The sequence below is a fragment of the Lathamus discolor genome, chromosome 6 (genome assembly GCF_037157495.1).
Source record: "Lathamus discolor isolate bLatDis1 chromosome 6, bLatDis1.hap1, whole genome shotgun sequence".
In the NCBI taxonomy this organism is placed as follows: Eukaryota; Metazoa; Chordata; class Aves; order Psittaciformes; family Psittacidae; genus Lathamus; species Lathamus discolor.
The window spans coordinates 57,035,275-57,054,802 of NC_088889.1; the positions used below are offsets into that span (position 1 = coordinate 57,035,275).

The window sequence follows — 19,528 nt, forward strand, 5'->3', positions numbered from 1 at the left end:
TAACAGCTACATTACCATCCATATACACATGATATTGCCCCTGAATGTACATAAATTTTAAATTACTTTCCACCTTGCTTTTCTTTCCTGACACTGTTATGTTATTCTTTGAAGTTAACAACCACTGGTTGACACTTTTCGAGTACAGCTTTCACATTTAACAGTCAGATACCAAAGAGACCATGTATGCTTATAACAGCACTCGGACTTCAGCAGAGCAATGTAGAGGGTGTTTTTTAAGATTTTTGCTAAAACGCTTTTTAAACTGCTTTGTAAAGCATCTTTCATCATGCATCCAGGTAACTCTAGAAACAACATACTTGCTTCTACTTTACTGATTCCCACCTGGATCTTCTCAGATCCAAAAATCCATTCACAGTGAACTCTGGATACTCATTAGTCACATCACTGAGCAAATCTTTAGAGCAAGTTAGATACAAACTACCTTCTAGATGGTCCTTGCCACAGCAGAAAGCTAGGGCTTCCCACTCCTTATGCACAAAGCCTGGAGGGTGTTACTTTGTCAGGTCTGCTGCTAGCCCTTTTGGACTAGTGTAACAGCTGCAACAGAGATACTGCCTGGGCTTTTATGGCTTAGATTTTTTGATGTCTTAATGAAGAGCACCGTTAATCAGAGATAAAACACAGAAGTCACTTCAAACCAAGATGAATGGCCAAGGTAAGTGCAAGACAGTACCTACCCCGAAGCTTGAAGTAGTTTAAAGGAAACTGCAATTGTATTTCTCTTCAGAACAGCTGGCCACAAACCATTTAAAAAAAAGTCTAATCATTCATCTTTTAATGAGCTTGAACAACAGATCTTTCTTAATTCAATTGTAAATCTTAATCCATGTCACTTAAAAGGTCTTTGATTGTTACATCCTTTCCTTTCTCTATGTTATGTCTCTTTCCTGCTACTCTGAAATATCATTTACTGGTATAGGCTTACCCTGACTGCTTCTTTTTAGGATTAGAAGTCAGCACTCATAGCTTTCTTTAAAAATTAAAAGGGAAAAGGAAAGAAAAAAAGCCAGTGTCATCTCTACTTAAAATTACTTCCTTTTCCATTACCACTTTCAGCAATTGACATACTTTGCGTCTTTTTTTTTTTTTTTTGTCTTTTTTTTTTTTTTCTGTGAGAAAAATCAATTGTAATTACATGAGTATGTCTCAATTACCTGTCCTTTTTCAGGATGAAAGTCTTCATCTGATTAATTGGACTTCTCTGTCCTATGCCTTCTCCAATGCCCTAGGTGCCTTACCTTCTTCATGCATTTTGTGGCAAGTCCTTCATTTTGACTAGTTCATACAAGACAGAAATCCTTTTAGCAGAGAAGTGGTAAAACGATGTCAAATTGGATGCAAGTATGTTATTTCACGTTTAAAGGAGCTTGAGGGGAAGATGAGCTGAAGGGGAACAGCACACAGGATTTTTTACTCAGAGTTACACCAATATGATTTGCAATACAACTTACATGGCAAAGCCAGTAGAGTGAAGGTGTAGCATGTGCTTCTTAACATAATCTGACACAGCAGCAGAGAAGTACCATGGGCTGGGTAATTCAAGCACTGCCAGTCCCCTGGGGCAAAATTCCTCAAAAATCCTCTTCTGAGTAAGGTGAAAGGCAATTTGTTACAGCCTTTAAACACACGCAATAAATTCTTCTAACATGAGCAGGAAGTTGGGGGACATATGGCGTCACCTGGGATTATTTCCTAGGTGAGACCCTGTAACCCAGAGACTTGTAACCCAGTACTTCCAGGATACAGGATGAGATGGGAGCAATCTTTAGTGAGGGACAAAAAGTACCTTATTCCTTTTAATAATTTTGCTTAGAAGAAATAACATATCCAGCTCAAAAATAAATTACTAATCTATTCTAGCAGCCTTCTGTTTTGTTAGAATTTCTGCCTCAGTCGAGACAGTAGTATAACACCATGCTTGTATCAGCCAAAAAGTTCACATCACACCTCTGAGGCAGCTTCTTACTCCTGAGTGACTTAATTTTGCTCTCACACCCTGTGATATAAAATGAAAATAAAAATCTAGTTACCTACAGCCATATAAAGCTTGAATAAATGCCATTGTAATGATGCTACCTCTTATCATTAAAATAAGCAGCCATTTCTCCAAAAATTGTAAGAGTATATCCTAAAGTGAATAGTAGCCTAATCGGCAGAAAGTCCTGGTGACTTATGGGATCACTTACAAAATACTGCAACAGTGACAGAGTATGCACTTAATAAGAAGCCTCTTCCTCCTAGTGGCTTTTTCACCTCTGAAAAAAACTCCAAAGTGTACAAACTGGTCTAACTTACCATTCTCCCTTCCTTAAACTCTTTCTTGCCTGTAAAGCAACAATTACTTAAGCATGCTTGAAGACCTAAAAAATTCCAGCATGGCCAAAATGCCAAAGCATCCAGGGTTTACAATGAAATGTTAATTGCAGACAAAAAAACAGGCTGGGAGAGATGGGGTGGGGGACAGGAGCAAGAGAGGAAGGGATGACAGAGGGTGATAAACCAGTTAAAGTTGAAAAGTTTCTAGGAATTCAGATCATCATCCTCATTAAACACATTTTTCTGATAATACTAGGCACTGAGTAGACATGCAACCTGAAACTGAAATCTGAGCTCAGTAACACTAGGTAGACAGGAATATTCTTTTAATTCATTCAATTCTTTCTGACACTACAAGTCAGTCAGTTCCAAATCCCTGTTCACCACAACTATTTGTAATACATGACTCCAAAGAAAAAAAAAAGAAGCAGAAGATGACATACAGCCTAATTCCCCTTGGAGCAGCATGCTGACCAGCCTTGTAGTAAATAACATATTCTTTAGAGAAATCTGATATTCTGTGCACATTGTAATATCAAGGATGCCACATTACTGGGAGTTTGATCTGCTTACAGCTTATTAATATCTATTTACTTTTGGTGGGGCTGCTGTTAGCATTGCCTAAATTTTAAACATTAAAATATGTTCCCTAGGGACTTTCTTACCTCCTACATAATACACATCTGGCTTTCCTTCTGTTCTCACTCCTCTCCCATACACCTCACAGACTATTCAGACTATTGCATCTAAGGCCAGCCAGTGACTGAATCAGAAGCTGTGCTTCCCTTCCGTTCCCCCTTGTCCCTATGCACACGCATCGCCCTTCACTTTCTCTCCAAGCTTTTAGAATCATAGAATGAACTAGGTTGGAAGAGATTTTTAAGATCATCAAGTCCAATCATTACCTCAGGACTGCCAAGACCACCACTAACCATCCAAGACCACCACTAAACCATATCACTGAGGGCCTGATACTGCCACTATTCAAGCAGTACTTTGAGGGCAGTAGGAGTAAAGGGCATTTTTCCTACACTCCCCAGAATGCCCTCGCATTAGATGTTGTTTAAGGCTTTGGAAATAATGCAACTAAAGCAGAGGGTCTATCCTGTAGGAAAAAGGCCCTCACACTATCCAGTGTGTTGTGAATAGATAGATAAAGACTCAGCCTAAACTTTTCGATTTAAAAGCCCAGTTGACAGGTAAAAGTTGTTGATTTAGAGAAGGCTTAGGGTGTGCATAGCTTTGGTCCTCATTGACCTAGCCTTCCCGAGTCTGTGCTTGCAGTCCTAAATTCCGGGTAGATCTGGGCAAGCCTCAACAGCAGCAAGGGAAACTTTGCTGTAATTCCAGCCTCCACTGGGTGCCACTATTGCATAATGCAATGTGTGGACTACACTGCATGAGTCAACAAGTTGGCAAGATTTTCAACTTGCATTTCACTCTTAGAGTTTTCAAACCACAATCAGGGTTATCGCTCATTTTTTATGTCCTTAAAATGCCATATGATAATCTTTTTAGAGATAGAAATACAAGGAGGATTTAATTCCTCCTTGATCACTACAGCTAAAAAGGCTCAAATACAGGAATGCTCAGGTTCTTTCCAGATTTTGTACTCGAATAACCTTTTAGCTCTGAGAGTGGATCTGTTCCTCCATGCTGACTGATAATCAACTTCTCATTCTCTTTTGACCTATCTTTTTTAACCTCTGAGGGGACAATAACCATACAGCTATGAGAAACCTGATCTAATAGATGTCCCTGATCACTGCAGGAGGGTTGGACCGGGTAAGTCCCTTCCAACACAAACTATTCTATAATTCTATGATTCTCTGTCTAAAGTTCTTTGGTGACAGCTTAACTACCCCAAGAATAGAAACATTACCATAAACCCACAGGTGACCTGAAGCAAACTCAGTGAATAATCTTAAACTGCGTGCACATCAGAAGGATGGCAATAACACTGATAATACATTATCAGCCAAGTTAAGGCAATTAAATGTTAGTTTTATAGAATTAATACAATTTCCAATTGAAGGTCAGTGGATATCCGCAACTTGCTAGATACCAATTTTCATTGTAGTGACTTAACCTGGAATTCAAAAATACTGAAGTTTAATATTAAGAATAACTTAGTTTTGAAAATTCTGGCCAGATATGTAGTCACCCTTAGTCTGTCTATTTCACATCATCAGCCCTACTGTCAGATTTTGCTTTGGATTTTCTTTTCCCAGGCCTCTGAGAAATAAATAAATAAACAAAGAAATAAATACAATCAAAATTTCATTTCAGTCTTATCTAATGGAATATTTTGAAAGCTTACATTGAATATAACAATTTTTTACAGGAAAAAGACTGTTATAAGGAGATTTCATGCTATTCTTCCATACTGAAATCATTTGTCATACTACTCATTTGACAGAACTGACATGAACACAGTTGTTTCAAGTTGCTGAAGACAGGGGAAGCAGTATCTCAGTGTTCATGAAACCTACCTTTAGAACTTCGGGGCTTTCTTCTCACTTTTCTCAGCACTTGTCTGGTAGACACTTGACATTGATAAGTACAGAAATTTCTATAGCCATTGATCTCTGAAAGGATTTTAGCCTTTTCCTAGCAGAAATCCAAAATACTTAAAAAAAAAAATTTGCTATATTTCAACACAGATTTTCCTTCAAACAAAAGCTCTGTGACTCTGCCAACAGTGGTTTTATTATCACAGAGATGGGCAAAAGGGGAGAACATATAAACAGTTTTTCTGGCAGTACAAAGGGGCAAAGTAGAACAAAGAAGATAGAACAGGAATAGAAAGAAATAGATTATATGACAAACCAGAGGAATCAACCGAAGTAAACAGCAAGTAGACTGAATCTTAATCTGACCCACAGTTTTCTCACAGCCAGCTAAATCACTGGCACCATGCAGCAAAACTGAGCTATGGTGCAGGTCTGAAGGCAACAGACAAGCCCAACATCCTGCAGTCTGCCCAGTCCTGCATTGCTGAGAAACTCACAAGTGCTTGTTTGTGGCTAAGGAAAAAAAGCAATTCATTTCGTAAAGAAAACTGCTAAATTCAAGAATTTCACCCAGGGCAGGAAATAGAAACATTTGCAAAACAAGGCTGATGCAGAGGCAGCATTTCACTTTGTCATATCAGCCCTACTCTCTTAACATACAGGCTGTTGTTCGTCAGACATGGCAAACTGCAGGAATGACTATCACCCACGTAACTGCTCCCGTTATGTCTACTTATTGAATCATATTAAAAATAACAACAAGATAAACAACTATCTACCTGCTTTTTAAATTTTTACTTGGCTATTAGACATGTGTGTGTGTGAACGTAAAGGATACGTCACAGATGGGAAGAAGATCAGGCTTATAAATCAATTTGTGCTATCACAAATCTGAAAATTCCCTCTCTTTCCATTAACATCTGAACTGAATATTTCTCAGTAGGAGAAATGCCCAGCCCTACTTCCAGGAATCTAGAATGTGTATATTCTTTCCTACCTCACCAAAGGCTAGACAAACTGCCTGTTCACAGCCACCAGTACTTTTCACAGGGGTCTTGTTCTGACTTCAGATTTCTTACAAGCAACAAGCAACAAGTAGTCAGGCTACCAGATGACTTCAATCTCAGCATTGCTCTCTTATTTTACGTATATGCTAGGAATTTATTTTTTTTTTCTATTCTTTTAGATTTCATTAATTTCTCTTATTTCATAAACATTAATCAGGGACACTGGTTAGAAATAAAAGAACACTAGATGAATTTTATCTTAGCTAGACATAGCAAATCGGAACATTACTTAATATGGATGAAGATTTGTGGATAATAGACTGTACAGGGAATGTTTTCATCACATATGTGATGATGTCATTACATGCAGAACTTGCATGGCTCTATCTGCTCACCTTCATGTGATAAAGTCTCTGGTGGCACATGACTTCAGTTTCAGCCTTAGGAGCAACTAGCTTTGCATTGCCTTGTCGGATCAAGGCTGCCACACACTCCTTTCAGAAGGGGCTCCAGTTTCTGCTCTATGAAGGTAGAGTCTCTGACTTATTGATACCTGTATGACAAATTTAAGCTTCCTGACAACAGTGTGTCCTTCTTTACATTTTGTGCATGCCAGGGATCTGGGACTGTGTGCTGAAAATGAATGCTTTGCTAGGATAGCAGAGATTGATGCTAAGAGCGTGGTATAAATGATGCCACTATGGATAGGTTTATTTTAAAGTGTCCATTAGAGATAAACTTGTTTCTCAGAAAATAACCCTCCTTTCTCTTTTACTTCTTCATTTTCATCTGTCTGGGTCTGGAGGATGACAGCCTCTGTTAGTGTAGAAAAACACACACAACAGGTTTATTAAGGACAGGTTCATCACTAAGTAATGCAGCTATTACATGCTAACTGTCATCCTGCTGGGTAGCAGTGCATGTTTTGACCTGTGTGCTTGACACAAGCCAGAGGATATGGCTGCAAAGATGGGCATGGAAGCTTAGCATAGAAACTGCAGAACCAAAGCCATTAAGATACAGCTCTCCTAATACTGAAGAAAGAGCTCCTCCTGAAGGCAAGAACAGTGACCTGTGGTTCTAAGTTATCTGAACTTTCTATATGTTTGCATTGTATAGAAGAGGATACTGATAAGAACTCTGCTCATACCATATTTCTTTTTCTCTCATAAACAGCTTGATTTATGTGCAGATTTCTCCATTATGACATTTTCACCCATTTATTCCTATTTCAGCCCTAATCTGAAGTAGTCACTCCATCACAGAAGGCTACTAGGTTGGTCAGGCAAGACTTGCCCTTGGTGAAGCCAACTTATTGGAGAACCTTTCATGCACCTTCTTTGTGAGAGCAAAGTGACAAAGATGAGCTCTTACGAAAACTGGAAAGACTTACCAGAAAGACTTCTCTCTTAATTCCACCTGATGGTCCCATAGGGATTCCTTCTGCAAAACATCATCTCAGGTGAAGTTCCTTGTTAGATCAAACTTTTACTTGAAGTCTACAAGCTAGTGGAGTTAAACAAAACCAGCTATGCACAAGGCCCAAGACAATCTTCAGGACTCCAGATAACTTCCAAATTAAAGAATAACACTAACAACTCAGCTCAAGCTTCCAGTTTAGGTTTATACCAGCCGTGATTAATCTGTAGGTTTTACCTACCTATCAATGCACAGTCTGGAGAGGAAAGCCTGATATTCTATGACACGCAGCAAAGCATCTCTGAAAATTGAGACTGATTTTGCATATCTGTATGCCCTGATCCATACAAAAGCTTGCTCATTCATTCCCAAGAACTGCAGATGAATAAACTGAAAGCCCTCTGAAAAGGAAAAGCTCTAGACAGTACTGGCAAGGGAAGGAACAGCCAGTGAAAGAGACATTGTCTGGGAGCTTAATGATAGGCAAGAGAAGTAAGATTCAGATAATATATGAGCAGTGCTGTTTGATGTTTAGTTTTTTCAAAAACAGGATTATCATCTTAAACGGATGAGATTGTTTTTCCAACAGCTCTTTCAATGTTTTCAAAGATGCTTTATGAAACATGAAAGTTTTAGTATGAATCAGGCAGAGTGCCAAATCTAAGTGGTTTCCTGCAAACAACCTAAGCAAAAAAAACACATTATACTGATGCACAAACATCACCTGCCATTATTGTTTAACCTTCACTTCTTTTGAGAAATACAGAGAAATTTTGAGAAATACATACCATGGGTGAGCTTCAGCTGAGCCGCATGGCAGCTATTAGCTCAGTACTAATGCGAGGTAAGAAAAAACATACACAATTAACTTCCTTTGGTTTTGTTAGGAGCATATGCAGGACACATTACATGTGTAATTCAATACTTCCAGTCCTGACTTAAAAAGCATATCACAAGTAAAGGATGCTGAATTTCAGCTAATTAGTCAATGAGCTTACCCTAGGTTTGATTTCCTCTGTTGCTTTTTTACAATTAAATCTGGGGAAAAACTCAGCTTCAGTAACAGGTAGCATTTGGCCCATGTGACAAGAGTCAGTATATACCAATACCAATAAAAAACCCTGAGATAGCTTTGTGTTTATGGTAATGCCGTTCAGGTGGAAAAAATTAAACTATTACTAACTCACTTAAACCAAGCAAATCTACTGGTGGAAAGTTCAAGAGTGGCCAGAGCTAGAACTGGTCAAAGCTGTTTTCATGAAAAAGTTTTGTGAATGTACTTTTCCCTGGTTTGTAAGGTGTTTTCTCACTTTGTTGCAGTGATATGCACTGGAAAGGAAGAAAGAAAAAAGAGGTTTTGAACCATGTATTTTGGCCATAATTTTAGCAACATTGGGTTAAAAGAAACAAAAACCACAAGCAACTGTACATGTATTAAATGAGATTTTGCAAAACACAAATTTGTGAGTTTCCCTCTCAGTAACAATATCCAGAGCCTGTGCACTTTGGGAGCACAACTGGGACCAGATTTGCAAAGATTCCTTAGTACCTGCAGCTAGAAAATTTCCCAGCTTACACCTGCACTGAACACTGTGTCACAGCAGGCTCTTCCAGCTTCACTGCCTAAGCACGTGTGAACATTTATAAGTTCTGTGATGCAAGAGGCTTGTTAACTCCATGTTGAACCCAAGGAAGGGTAGTAACATGAATGGGAATACAAGATATATAAAAGCAGTTTTGTAAAAGAGCCAACATCTAAGTTGAGCATAAGCTGAGGTTTATGTATTTTGCTAGTTTGAACTACTATAAAAACAAAACCAAGGAAGTGATCAAGCTGAGAAGCTAATTCAGAATATAGATTTTCTTGTCAAGAGAAACAATTTTCTGCAGTGCTCTAAGGCCCCAACTTGTCATCCCAACAGATGACCAGTATTCATAACCAGATCAGAGTAACCCAGTCACTCAGCCTCCATCCTGTTATCCTCCGGTATGATTGAGATCAGCTCACTTATGGATGAGTTAAAAAACTACAGCAGATCGATAAGCTATCTGTTTCCAACTGGCATACCCTAAAGAAAAGAAATCTAAATCACCTGGCACCAGGAGAATGATTTTTTATTTTTGGTCATTCAGTATTTCTGTAAGTAAAGTTTTATATTAGTAAGGAATTCTGTAGCTGCTGTTAGATGAATGAAGGAAGGATTTTCTCCTTTTGCTTTTCAGTAATGTGAATCTGTGAGACCTCAGTGTTTCAAAATTAAATGTGTGTAAAAATTTTGAAAGTCAATGTTTTGCAAACAAGAATAGATATACAAGAAGCCACATAGAACACTAGAAAACTTCAAGTGTCATAGTTAGTCCAAGTAAGAAAATAAGAGTCAGAAGCTTTAGAAAGGAAAATAATGCCAGTACTGAATTCTCAGGCTTCAAAGACATTTAAACCCTTGTTGCTTAACCAAATATATGTAGGTATGCTTTTCTTCATACAAAAATGGAAAACACTGGGGGCTTAGGCAAGCTTGAATGTCAACCAAAGAAGAGATGAAGACCGAGCAGTAAACTCTTTGGACTTTTCTAATGACTCACAAATATCACCAGCAATATAGAGTCATGAAGCCTGCAGCAGGATGGGTCAGCTGGAGTAGTGTATCTAATTTCAGCAGAAATTCTGCAAGGGGAGAGCTATCTCATGTGTCTGTCTCAATAAGTATTTTCACTCGTCTCTCCTCACACTTTCCTGTGGCTACAGCTATGCTCTTTAATACATACAACATAAGCACATTCTGCGTGTGTATTTACATATGGATACAAATGCAGATATGCTATGCAACAGTTTCCTGATGAGGGAGAAGAAAAGAATTATGAAAGCCACTCATCTAACAAGTCTTTCTGTAAGGCCATGTCTTTTCAGTTTCTTTTCTGTCTCTATCTGGGAATATCAAGAGGAATATTTGAGGTCCAAAATAGCTCTCTCCCTGCACTCTTTTTAAATGCTTCAATTGATTCTCATTAATCTCTGCCTTCAGTTTAGGAGCTGAGTAAGCGTCTTCTTTCATCTTAAAATTAAATTTGCTTGATAGATTATTAGTATTATTATTAGGTAGGGAAAACCCACCTGTCATTTCATGTGTTGGCTTCTGTTCTTTCAGATGTCATTCGTGGACCATTCGCTGCCCTGATCATTATCATCATTTTAAACAATATTTTAAATCATTACAAAAAAATCATCATCTGGTGATTTCCAAATTATTTTTCATTTATAAAATTCGCTTAACATTCTGACTCCTGAAACATAAATTTAGAGCTATTTGGAGTGCTTTAAATAGAATACTTAGTGAAACATAAAATCAATAGATAGCATAAAATACCAACATAACTGACTGCAAAAACCATGTGTAAATTATATGGGAGCCAAACAAGTGCAGAGTGGTAACCTGGCACCTGCTCAAATTTTCAAAATTATGTTGGAGGGAATGGCAGCCTACAGACACTGCTCCAATTTGATCTTGCACATTGAAGCACACACCTCAGTAACTTGGCATAGTTTGAGGACATTCCTTTTCAGCTTTCAAAATCTATTTCAGTGAAACTTACCATTTTAAAACAAGAAAAAAAATGAACCCTGAGGAGTCTCTCTTCTGCACCTCAAATGAAAGAAGTGTATAGAAAGGCAGAGCTGAGCGGATAGAAGAGAAATTGATCCTCCTACAATGACTGCATCATATAGGGGAACCGAATGCCAAAGTACGCCTAATACTATGAGCTCTCTGCATGAACATTGCTCTGGAGCCATGAATGAAAAATGCAACAGAGCAGTGGCAAGATTTACTCTCAGCACATTACTGATAATATCTGAATGCCTCTGCAATGCCTTCTCCTGATCGGGTCTTACTGAAACAAAACACCACCCCCCACCCCCGACCCAAAAAAAAAAACCCCAAACAAACAGAAAAACAAACAAACAAACCACTCCCCACCAAGAAAAAACAAGCCCCCCCCCCAAAAAAAAAAAACCTAACCAACCAACCAACCAAAACCCCAAACCCACAGAACAGATGAAACAGGGCTGCTTTGGTTGTTACAAAGATTTTGCACATGGACATATTATCACAGGTCCATGTTTAGGCAATATGCCACTTTAGGCACAGGACGAAGTGTAGCAAAGCCTAAGCCTGTGGGTGACAAGGAAGGATTTACACTGAAGGCAAAGGACTTAAAATGTTCGTAGCTGGGTTAGAAGACAGCTTGTGCTTTTGTTAGCAATTTATAGACAGACTTAGTATGTCAACTCACAGCCTGCCTCTTGCACCCCTATTGAAAAGACAAGGTTTATCAGAAAGGTGCCATACCTATTTGATCTAACTGAAAGCTTTTCTTTTTAACACAGCATATGTTCAGTGATCACCAAATGAATATTTACTCTATGAAATTTATTATAGCCTGAATCCTGTCACAAACAGATCAGATGTGCATCCCTTTTGACATTTTCAACAGGTAGTGGTTTTCTTGCTTAAGGCTAAGTGCACATGTATAAGTTTGCAGAGTCTGCGTGAGGGCTGATATCTAAATGAGGATCTACTGATAAACAGCAGAATCTGTGTCCTCCAAAGGCAGCTATTCACCAGCTCCTTCGCTAAGTCTCACATTGTCCTATGTTACCAGTCTTATCGAAATGTTTATCTCCAGTGCTACACTTGCTGGCTCCTTTCTCTCTCTTCTAAAATCTGTAATACGATTAAACCGAAACAAGGTTTGTAAGGAGACGTAATATCTTTTATTAGAGCAACTGATACATATCTCCTTAGACCATCAGGGCTACAACAACACAAACAGTATGATTTAATTAGTCATTTAACAGAATTGGAATAATGGCAGTGACCTCAGCCAGAGCATTTTGTGCATACTTCGATCTGGCAATGTCCCATAATCCTGCACTAACATGTCTGTCTTTATTCAATTCCATGTCTCTTGAATAAGTCCATCAAAACAAACCATGTTTTTCTCTTTGCATGGTAAAATAGGTACTACCATAAGGCAAACAAATTTTAATCTGCTTTGTAAGTGACAGAAGGTTTCCAACAGACTGAATGATACAGCAGAGATTATCCATCACTGGTGTGGGGTTTTTTTGGTTGGTTTTTTTGTTTTGTTTTTTTCTTACTTGTTTGTTTGGGGTTTTTTGTTTCATTGTAGGTTTACGTTTTTTTTCATGTTATTTTCTTTGAGGGTGGGCTGGGGGCAGAGAAGGGAGAACTTGAGGGGGGTCAGGTGGGCTTTGTTGTTTGTTTGGGGTTTTTAAACGTTTTCATACTGGTTTTCAGTATTTTATTAATATTTCCACGACTTCCAAAGCATTTTGCCCTAGAATTGCAGCCTGTCACAACTGATGATGGTCAGATTCTGCAACGACCTAAGAAGTCTTGCTACACTTTCTTGGGATTGCGCTGAAAGAAGCTGCATTTAGTAAAACATAGCAGTGCAATCAGGAGGTAAAACTTGAAACACCACCTAATACATATGAAGCCAGCAGTTGAGGAAGGGCAGCTCCTGCACTCTCAGATATGATTTAATGAATCTTGCAGGAGCTTTGACAGAAATGTAATTTGCCAAACCCAGCACATTTTTCACTGCCAATTAATTAAACAGCCTTACTGAGAAGAAGTGTCCACTAAATTAAAGAGCTGCAAGCCTAGAACTTCACATTATCTAATTGTACCACAAATACAGCTACCGCAACAGATTTGCCTGGTTATCAAAAAGGCTATGTGAAAAGCAGCATTCTAGAAGTGTTGCTCCACACACTATTCCCTTGTCTCCTTGTACATCTACATTCTTCTATGACCTACACAATTACCCAGCGACAGCATTGAGACACAGTTCCCAGCTACAACAACACCAACTTTCATTGTGTTTTGTACTGCATGTCTAAAGTTGCCTGAATTAGTCTTTTAAAGGTTATCCTCCCCTCTCAAAATCCAGAACAAAATAAATGTCTTTATCCATTCCTGTTTACTATTCAGAACTTCACAAGTGTGATTTCAAAGCCTGGCTACAAACTGCCATGGAAGATGAGCCAGAACAATGTTCTCTGATGGAAAAAGGTGCATTATGCAAACCAGAGGAGTTGACTCTCCACCCAAAGGGCTGTAAAAGGAACACATCACTTGAACTCTTCCCATGTAAATCATCTCACATGTTCTTATAGCACATAAGCCAATGTTCTGTGCTTTTAAGCATGCAGAAAGAAAGTTTCAAGTCTCTTTCCAGCCATTTGGGAAGCTTCACACTTTTCCTGTCAACAACCAGTACTTCAGGAAACAAACAAGGAAAATCCTCTTCACAAAACGGTGTTGAGAATGTTTGTCAACATGACCCATGAAAAACTTGGAATGGATAACTTTACATGTGACTTGGTTTTGTGGGAGATAAGGGCCCCTTAACAACCTATCAATTTATGGTACAAAGTTATTTATTTCATCATATAACATGTACTATGAAAATAAGCCCTCTCATTATTGTGGAGCGTTCACATGCTGTGACAATGAAATCCATAGGCCACCAACTAACTTTTGTGTCTAGATTTTAGATGTGGTAACTTTCATACCAGTTCATTCAAGCTCTCATAATCAAAGCCTTCTCCATAATTCTCATCTCTGTGTCGTACTACAACTATACAAACTTTAGTGGTTTTAGTAGCTGAGATTTAAGGCAACACATACATTTAATCTGCAACAAAACTCCAAAGTGCTTAGAGCTCAGTGAAGCTACATATAAGTTGTAGTTGTAGGTTCTGTAACAAACATTCTACTTAATTCTCACCAAAAGCTTGTTTTTCAGATGCATCATTGACAGACTGTATCTCTGCCATGCAGACGTTATTATGGCATATAAGATAATGATTGCTGTTAAAAATCAGACTACGTTCATCATAAACAATAGATTCAAGGTCACTCATGTTTAAGAAATCTTTATGAAATTCATAGTTTCCCAACCACAAATATTGTACACTTTTAACCTGCTTCCTCCTTTCTCCAGATGCTTTTTGTGGAGTTAAATAATTTGATCTAATACTTTTTTAAATAAAGGATTCAAAGCAATTTCTAATCTCTACCTAGACAATTTTGCTTGAAGCATAGCAATGAAAGATGTGTCATTTGTTAAAAAAAAGGTTTTATTAATGAAAGTAACAACTACTGTCATCAGTCTTTCCAGAATATCTTCTCTTTATGAGTTGATTCCAGGTGTCTTACTTTCTGAAGTAGTTTAAACAGTGTAAGTGAACATACACTGCACAGCATTAATATTTAGGCAGCTGCTAGAATATTTGTTTAAATCATTATGGTTTTGTGGCAGTTGAGCCTTAATCGAGGTCCCAGCTGACTTGCAGCTTTTTAATGTAATAATGTTACACATGCATGGTGAAAAATGCAGTGCATTGCACTATCTCTTTGCTATTTATGTCTGAACTAATTTTACACTTTTTTATTGCAGCAAGAAGCTTGCCTCAGTGAAAATCACACAACTGAGCTTCAGTGTAGGGCAAAAATTGGAAAGCCATCTAGCATCAGTCAGTAAAAAGTATTGTATGGACTAATGACTAACCTGTAGCAGAGAAACTGCCCCAGTCTTTAGTGTCAGCATATGTATAAGAGACCCTCTGTTCAGAGAATTCTGCAAAACAAGGACCTAATGCAGCCTCTGGGAGAGAAAGGGCTCAAGAACTCCTTTAAGCAAACAATGTGCTAAAAGTTGTGCAACTGTATTCAAATGCAACCCCCCTTTCCAGGCAAGGTTGCTTCATGTTGAAGACAGTGTCTGTTAGATTGAGTGCCTTTACAATGAAAGTGCTATTTGAAGTACAATTATTCCTAATGTGATTTGCAGGATGTACATTATCAGACCATCAAGATTCTTTTTTCTTAGTTTAATTTTATTTTCACCTTAAGTTTCGTAAAATGCATGTTAACATCTTTAGGTTCTTCAACAGTCACTCCTACATGGGAAATGTTGAGGAGAATTAAGTTTTCAAAGTGCACTCATGAAGGTTCAGATATTCTTTGATACAGAAACCTCAACAAATAACTACATTGAGAACCAGTCTCCTGCTACATCTTTGTATTTCTGTCCTAAATCTCAGGGCTGAATACAAAACCAGGCCTCCATGTGCAGTACTAACATTGTTCTTCCATTTTCTAGTTGTGCTAATCTTCCCCAAACTCCTTGAAGTTCTGGGTTTAGTGATTTTAGCTATTTTCCTGTATTATTTATTACCTCTATTATATATTGTCTCTGCACAAACTCTGGAATGCCTAGACCAAGAATAACCATCCTTTATGATGCAGTGAGCTCTATCCTAAAAGCTTTACATGCTCAAGTGCCACAAGATGCAGATAATAAGGCTCTCTTGGGAACAAGGACGGGCAGTTACAGTAATAATACAAAGGAGGAAAATTCTTATTTCTTTTCCACAATCTCTCTGCTCCTCTCTGAGGTGGGACTGGTCAGGCAGCTGAAACCAAAAAAAATGATCTCAAACCTGCAGGTGCCACAGTGGATTATGAAGCTAAATTGTACCAAACAGCTAGACATCTATAAACAGCTTGAAGCACCAAAATTACCACTTGTGGAGCACAGCTTATGTAGCACAACATTTATTTACACACCTGTTTCTTCACTATCTTTCTATTTTAATTGTATAATTTGTTACTGTTTTGTTCCTGGAGTTCTGTAGTTCAGTGTACAGCACAGTACCTTTACAAGAGCCAGTAAAGTACTTGCAAGTGAAGTAACAACTAGTCTAAAACTGGCATTTTAACCAAGTGATTTTGCATCATTGCATACACAGCCAACTAGATTCACCTAAAAGAGTAAAAGTTAGTCATTGCAATGACTACTTGCTCATTGTAATTACAGCAAAGATCAGCTTGTTGATGAAAAAGTAATAATGCTATTTTTAAGTGTGCTGGGAAGGGAGTAGTACACGTACATATTTAAAGATGTGTGGCTGGGAAGAACAAGAATTATTTAAAACAAAAATTGAGAATTATATTTTTGCTTAAAATAGGCATTTTTTTCACATCTTTAGAAATGAGCACTCAATTTTTATTTCCTTCATTAGTAAATGAGAACAGTATCTCCACGTTGCAATCCAAAAAAATCACTAAGACAAATGGTTTAAGCGCAGTATAACACCAGCCACATTAAATTTGCTCTAATTATAAAGAAAGTCTAACATTCAACTGTCTTAAAAACCCAAGAAAAAAATGTTTAAGTACTCTCTACTTGGATTGCCTCTTGTGAACTACTGGCTTCCTTGCTTGCTTTCTAAACAACTATCTACATTAACATAGACATTCTTGTTACCTACTTGCATTGCTACTGAATTAGCAAGATCAAAGAGCATTGGATAAATAAACCGTATTCCTGACATCTTTAGTAATTAAGTGCTGCAATTGCTGTAGAAAGTATTCCACGCCTTTTAGTTCATCTCCCAGACAAATGTTCCACTAGAAAGAAGAGCTCTTGCTGCTTTCTTTTAAGTGTTCTTTTAAACACTTTAATCGTTATGAAATCTAATTGAAAAATAAGGGGGGGGGGGGACAGGGTGTTTTTTTTGTGTTTTGTGGTTTGTTTGTGTTTTTTTTTTAATCTTGCATTGCCTAATCTGAATTGTTTGGAGGCCAAGCTTTATTTCTGTCATAAAACATCAAGTTCAAATTGCACTGATGTTTTAATGCACTAGGTGGCATAATGATATTCACATTAGAGCAGATTAAATGCTTTACCACCACCCAGGATTTAGTTGGATAACAGAAGCTGCCCTTTCTGCCAGACAAGAAGTTCTATGGTAATTTCTGTAATTATAGGCATGTTAATGCTGTTAACCCTCTTTTTTGTTCTTTGCAAAAGTCCTTCAAATTTTGAAAGGGAAAAATTGTTCTTATGTAAAGATGACAATATATAAATAAAAAATAAAAACCAAAAAAAGGTACTTGTGACATCAAAATACTGGTAATCTGTTCCATGCACTTTCTATAGTTTCCCTATGGTCAGAATATCTTGTTGCTTCTAAATATATATACAAGAAGAGTGAAAAGAGTACAGAGAATAGGAAAACTCTTGTTTATTATCCTTCCTCAGCTCTATAAACTGGCAAATCTGTGATGTCACCAGCTGAAAGACTATTTGGAGATTACTTAGCATGATACTGACCTGTGTTGTTTAACTTCCATTAGCATTTAGAGGGACATTAACCCCCTTGCAGGGAAAATTTGTTTCTTTTGATGTATGAAATATCCCATTCTGCCCCACCAGAAACTCAGGCATGTACTGGACCCATGGAACATATGGATCCTCAGCAACAAAATTTTAGGCAAAGAGGTTAGCAAAGTAATAACAAAATACTCCCATTGGACTTGTCTGTTCTGTTCAGGTGAGTAGGATAAACATCCCACTTCTCATGTTGCAGACCTAGGTTTTGCAAAGATGTGATTTAAGAATTGAAGGTCCAGCTGAACTGAACTACTGAAAGCAGTGGTAGGAATTCTAGTTAAAAATCCTTTAAAATCTACTCCAATCCTTATTGTGACAAAGTTTACTGTGAGCAGTTTTACTCGTGACCAACACTAAAGTAAATCAATTATATATGAGTTTGACAGTTATCACCTTTCCTATGACTCCTGTTTTGTCAGCTTTGATATGGGCCACGTCAAATGCATGTTGATGCTGCCAGGAATTGGACCAGGTGAGTTGAATCAATCTTTTCCACTTCTAACTCTTAGTTCCACTGTTATAATGGACATAATGAAAGATCCTTTTAGACTGATTCTGGTGTCAGTCTGGACCAGCATTATGTCAAAAAAAAATAAGTCATCTTCATTTACTGTAAGCTCAGAGACTTGCTTTTTGCTGCAGATGTTGTGTCACGGTTTGCTTGAATTCTGGACAGTAAATTACAGAATACTTCAATGTAAAGTGGCAGCGAAATCATTTATCATTAACTTGAAGAGGCCATTATTCAGCTGTAGAAGATGACTGTTTTATGAATACAAGGGATGAGATCATGATTTAGTGACCAGAAGTGTTCATTTTCCAAAACACAGCAGTATGTGGCGAAAGTGAGAAAGGAATGGGGCCTAAGAAGAAGATATAATTTTATCTGGATAATATTTTGATGTTTGCTGTCCCAGTTACAATTAGCTTTTTTGAGACTTGCTGCTAATTAGCATACATTTTTCTATTGACTAACTGCTCTAGCCATTTTAGCTCTTCCTGTAGAATTACAACTCTGGCAAATCGTTGCAATTCCAAAGCAGGTGCCCTACTTGAGCATCAGGAAAGGATTTAAAGAGGTATAAAATTTTCTGTCTTTGAAGGTTTATTTAAAATATTGGAGTTTCTTTTAAAAAGAATAATAATCGGAAAAAAGCACTTTGGTGGAGTCACTAACATGTTTACCTGTTTAATGAAGATTATCCCCACTTAGAAAGCTTAATTGTGCATGAAACTGATTAGGATAACGCCATTACTGTGACTAATTTTGTAAAGACTGAAGATGGTTCAGCACAGAAAAACTGAGCAGAGTGTGGAACACAGTATTCTTAGATTCTAGATTCCTAGAACTGATTAAAGACAGGACTTCTCTGTTTTATGATGCAGTCAGCAAAGAATTCCAAAGTGCCTACCTTTTCCAGCTGGTGCATCCCTTCCTCTACACAGCAAACAGATGCCAGTGTTCTCAATGTCTGGGGATAAAGGCACCTGAAACAATCCTGGCGACAAATCTTAAAAAGAGCAACTACACCTCCTTCCTGCAGAGGAAAAACAAAACAAATCAGAAAAGTAGCACTGAATATTTCTCTAGTATTAGAACAAGATGTGGACGGGGAGCAGATTCCTTTAGTAATTTATCCAAATTAGCTATCATTACAGCACCAACAAAGAGGATGTTAAACTCACACAGAGAACTCAAGTTGATTAATGCTTATACACCAAGCAATGAAAAAGTAATATATCCTCAGTGGGAGGTGTGCTTAAGCGACTGACTTTTATCAACTAGAAGCACAATTAAAGTAAACTTGGCATTCATGCAAGAATTACGAAGAATTATCTATAAGCAGCAATTAAAATGACACTTAAGTGATAGTACAACCGTATGCTATTAGTTTCAAACAGATTTTTCTTAGCATATATTTCACATTCATCTACATTTCTGAACTACATACAATATTTACTTAATGAAAAAGTATG

At 37.7% G+C, this 19,528-nt stretch overlaps 1 protein-coding gene across 1 annotated transcript in view; it reads right to left on the reverse strand.

The window, feature by feature from the left end:
• INSC (INSC spindle orientation adaptor protein) overlaps positions 1–19,528 on the reverse strand; it is a 134,125-nt gene that overhangs the window by 31,869 nt on the left and 82,728 nt on the right. The window contains exon 7 of the mRNA XM_065685879.1: positions 18,964–19,089. Coding sequence (XP_065541951.1) covers positions 18,964–19,089 — 126 coding nt within the window. The remainder of the gene's footprint in view (positions 1–18,963; positions 19,090–19,528) is intronic.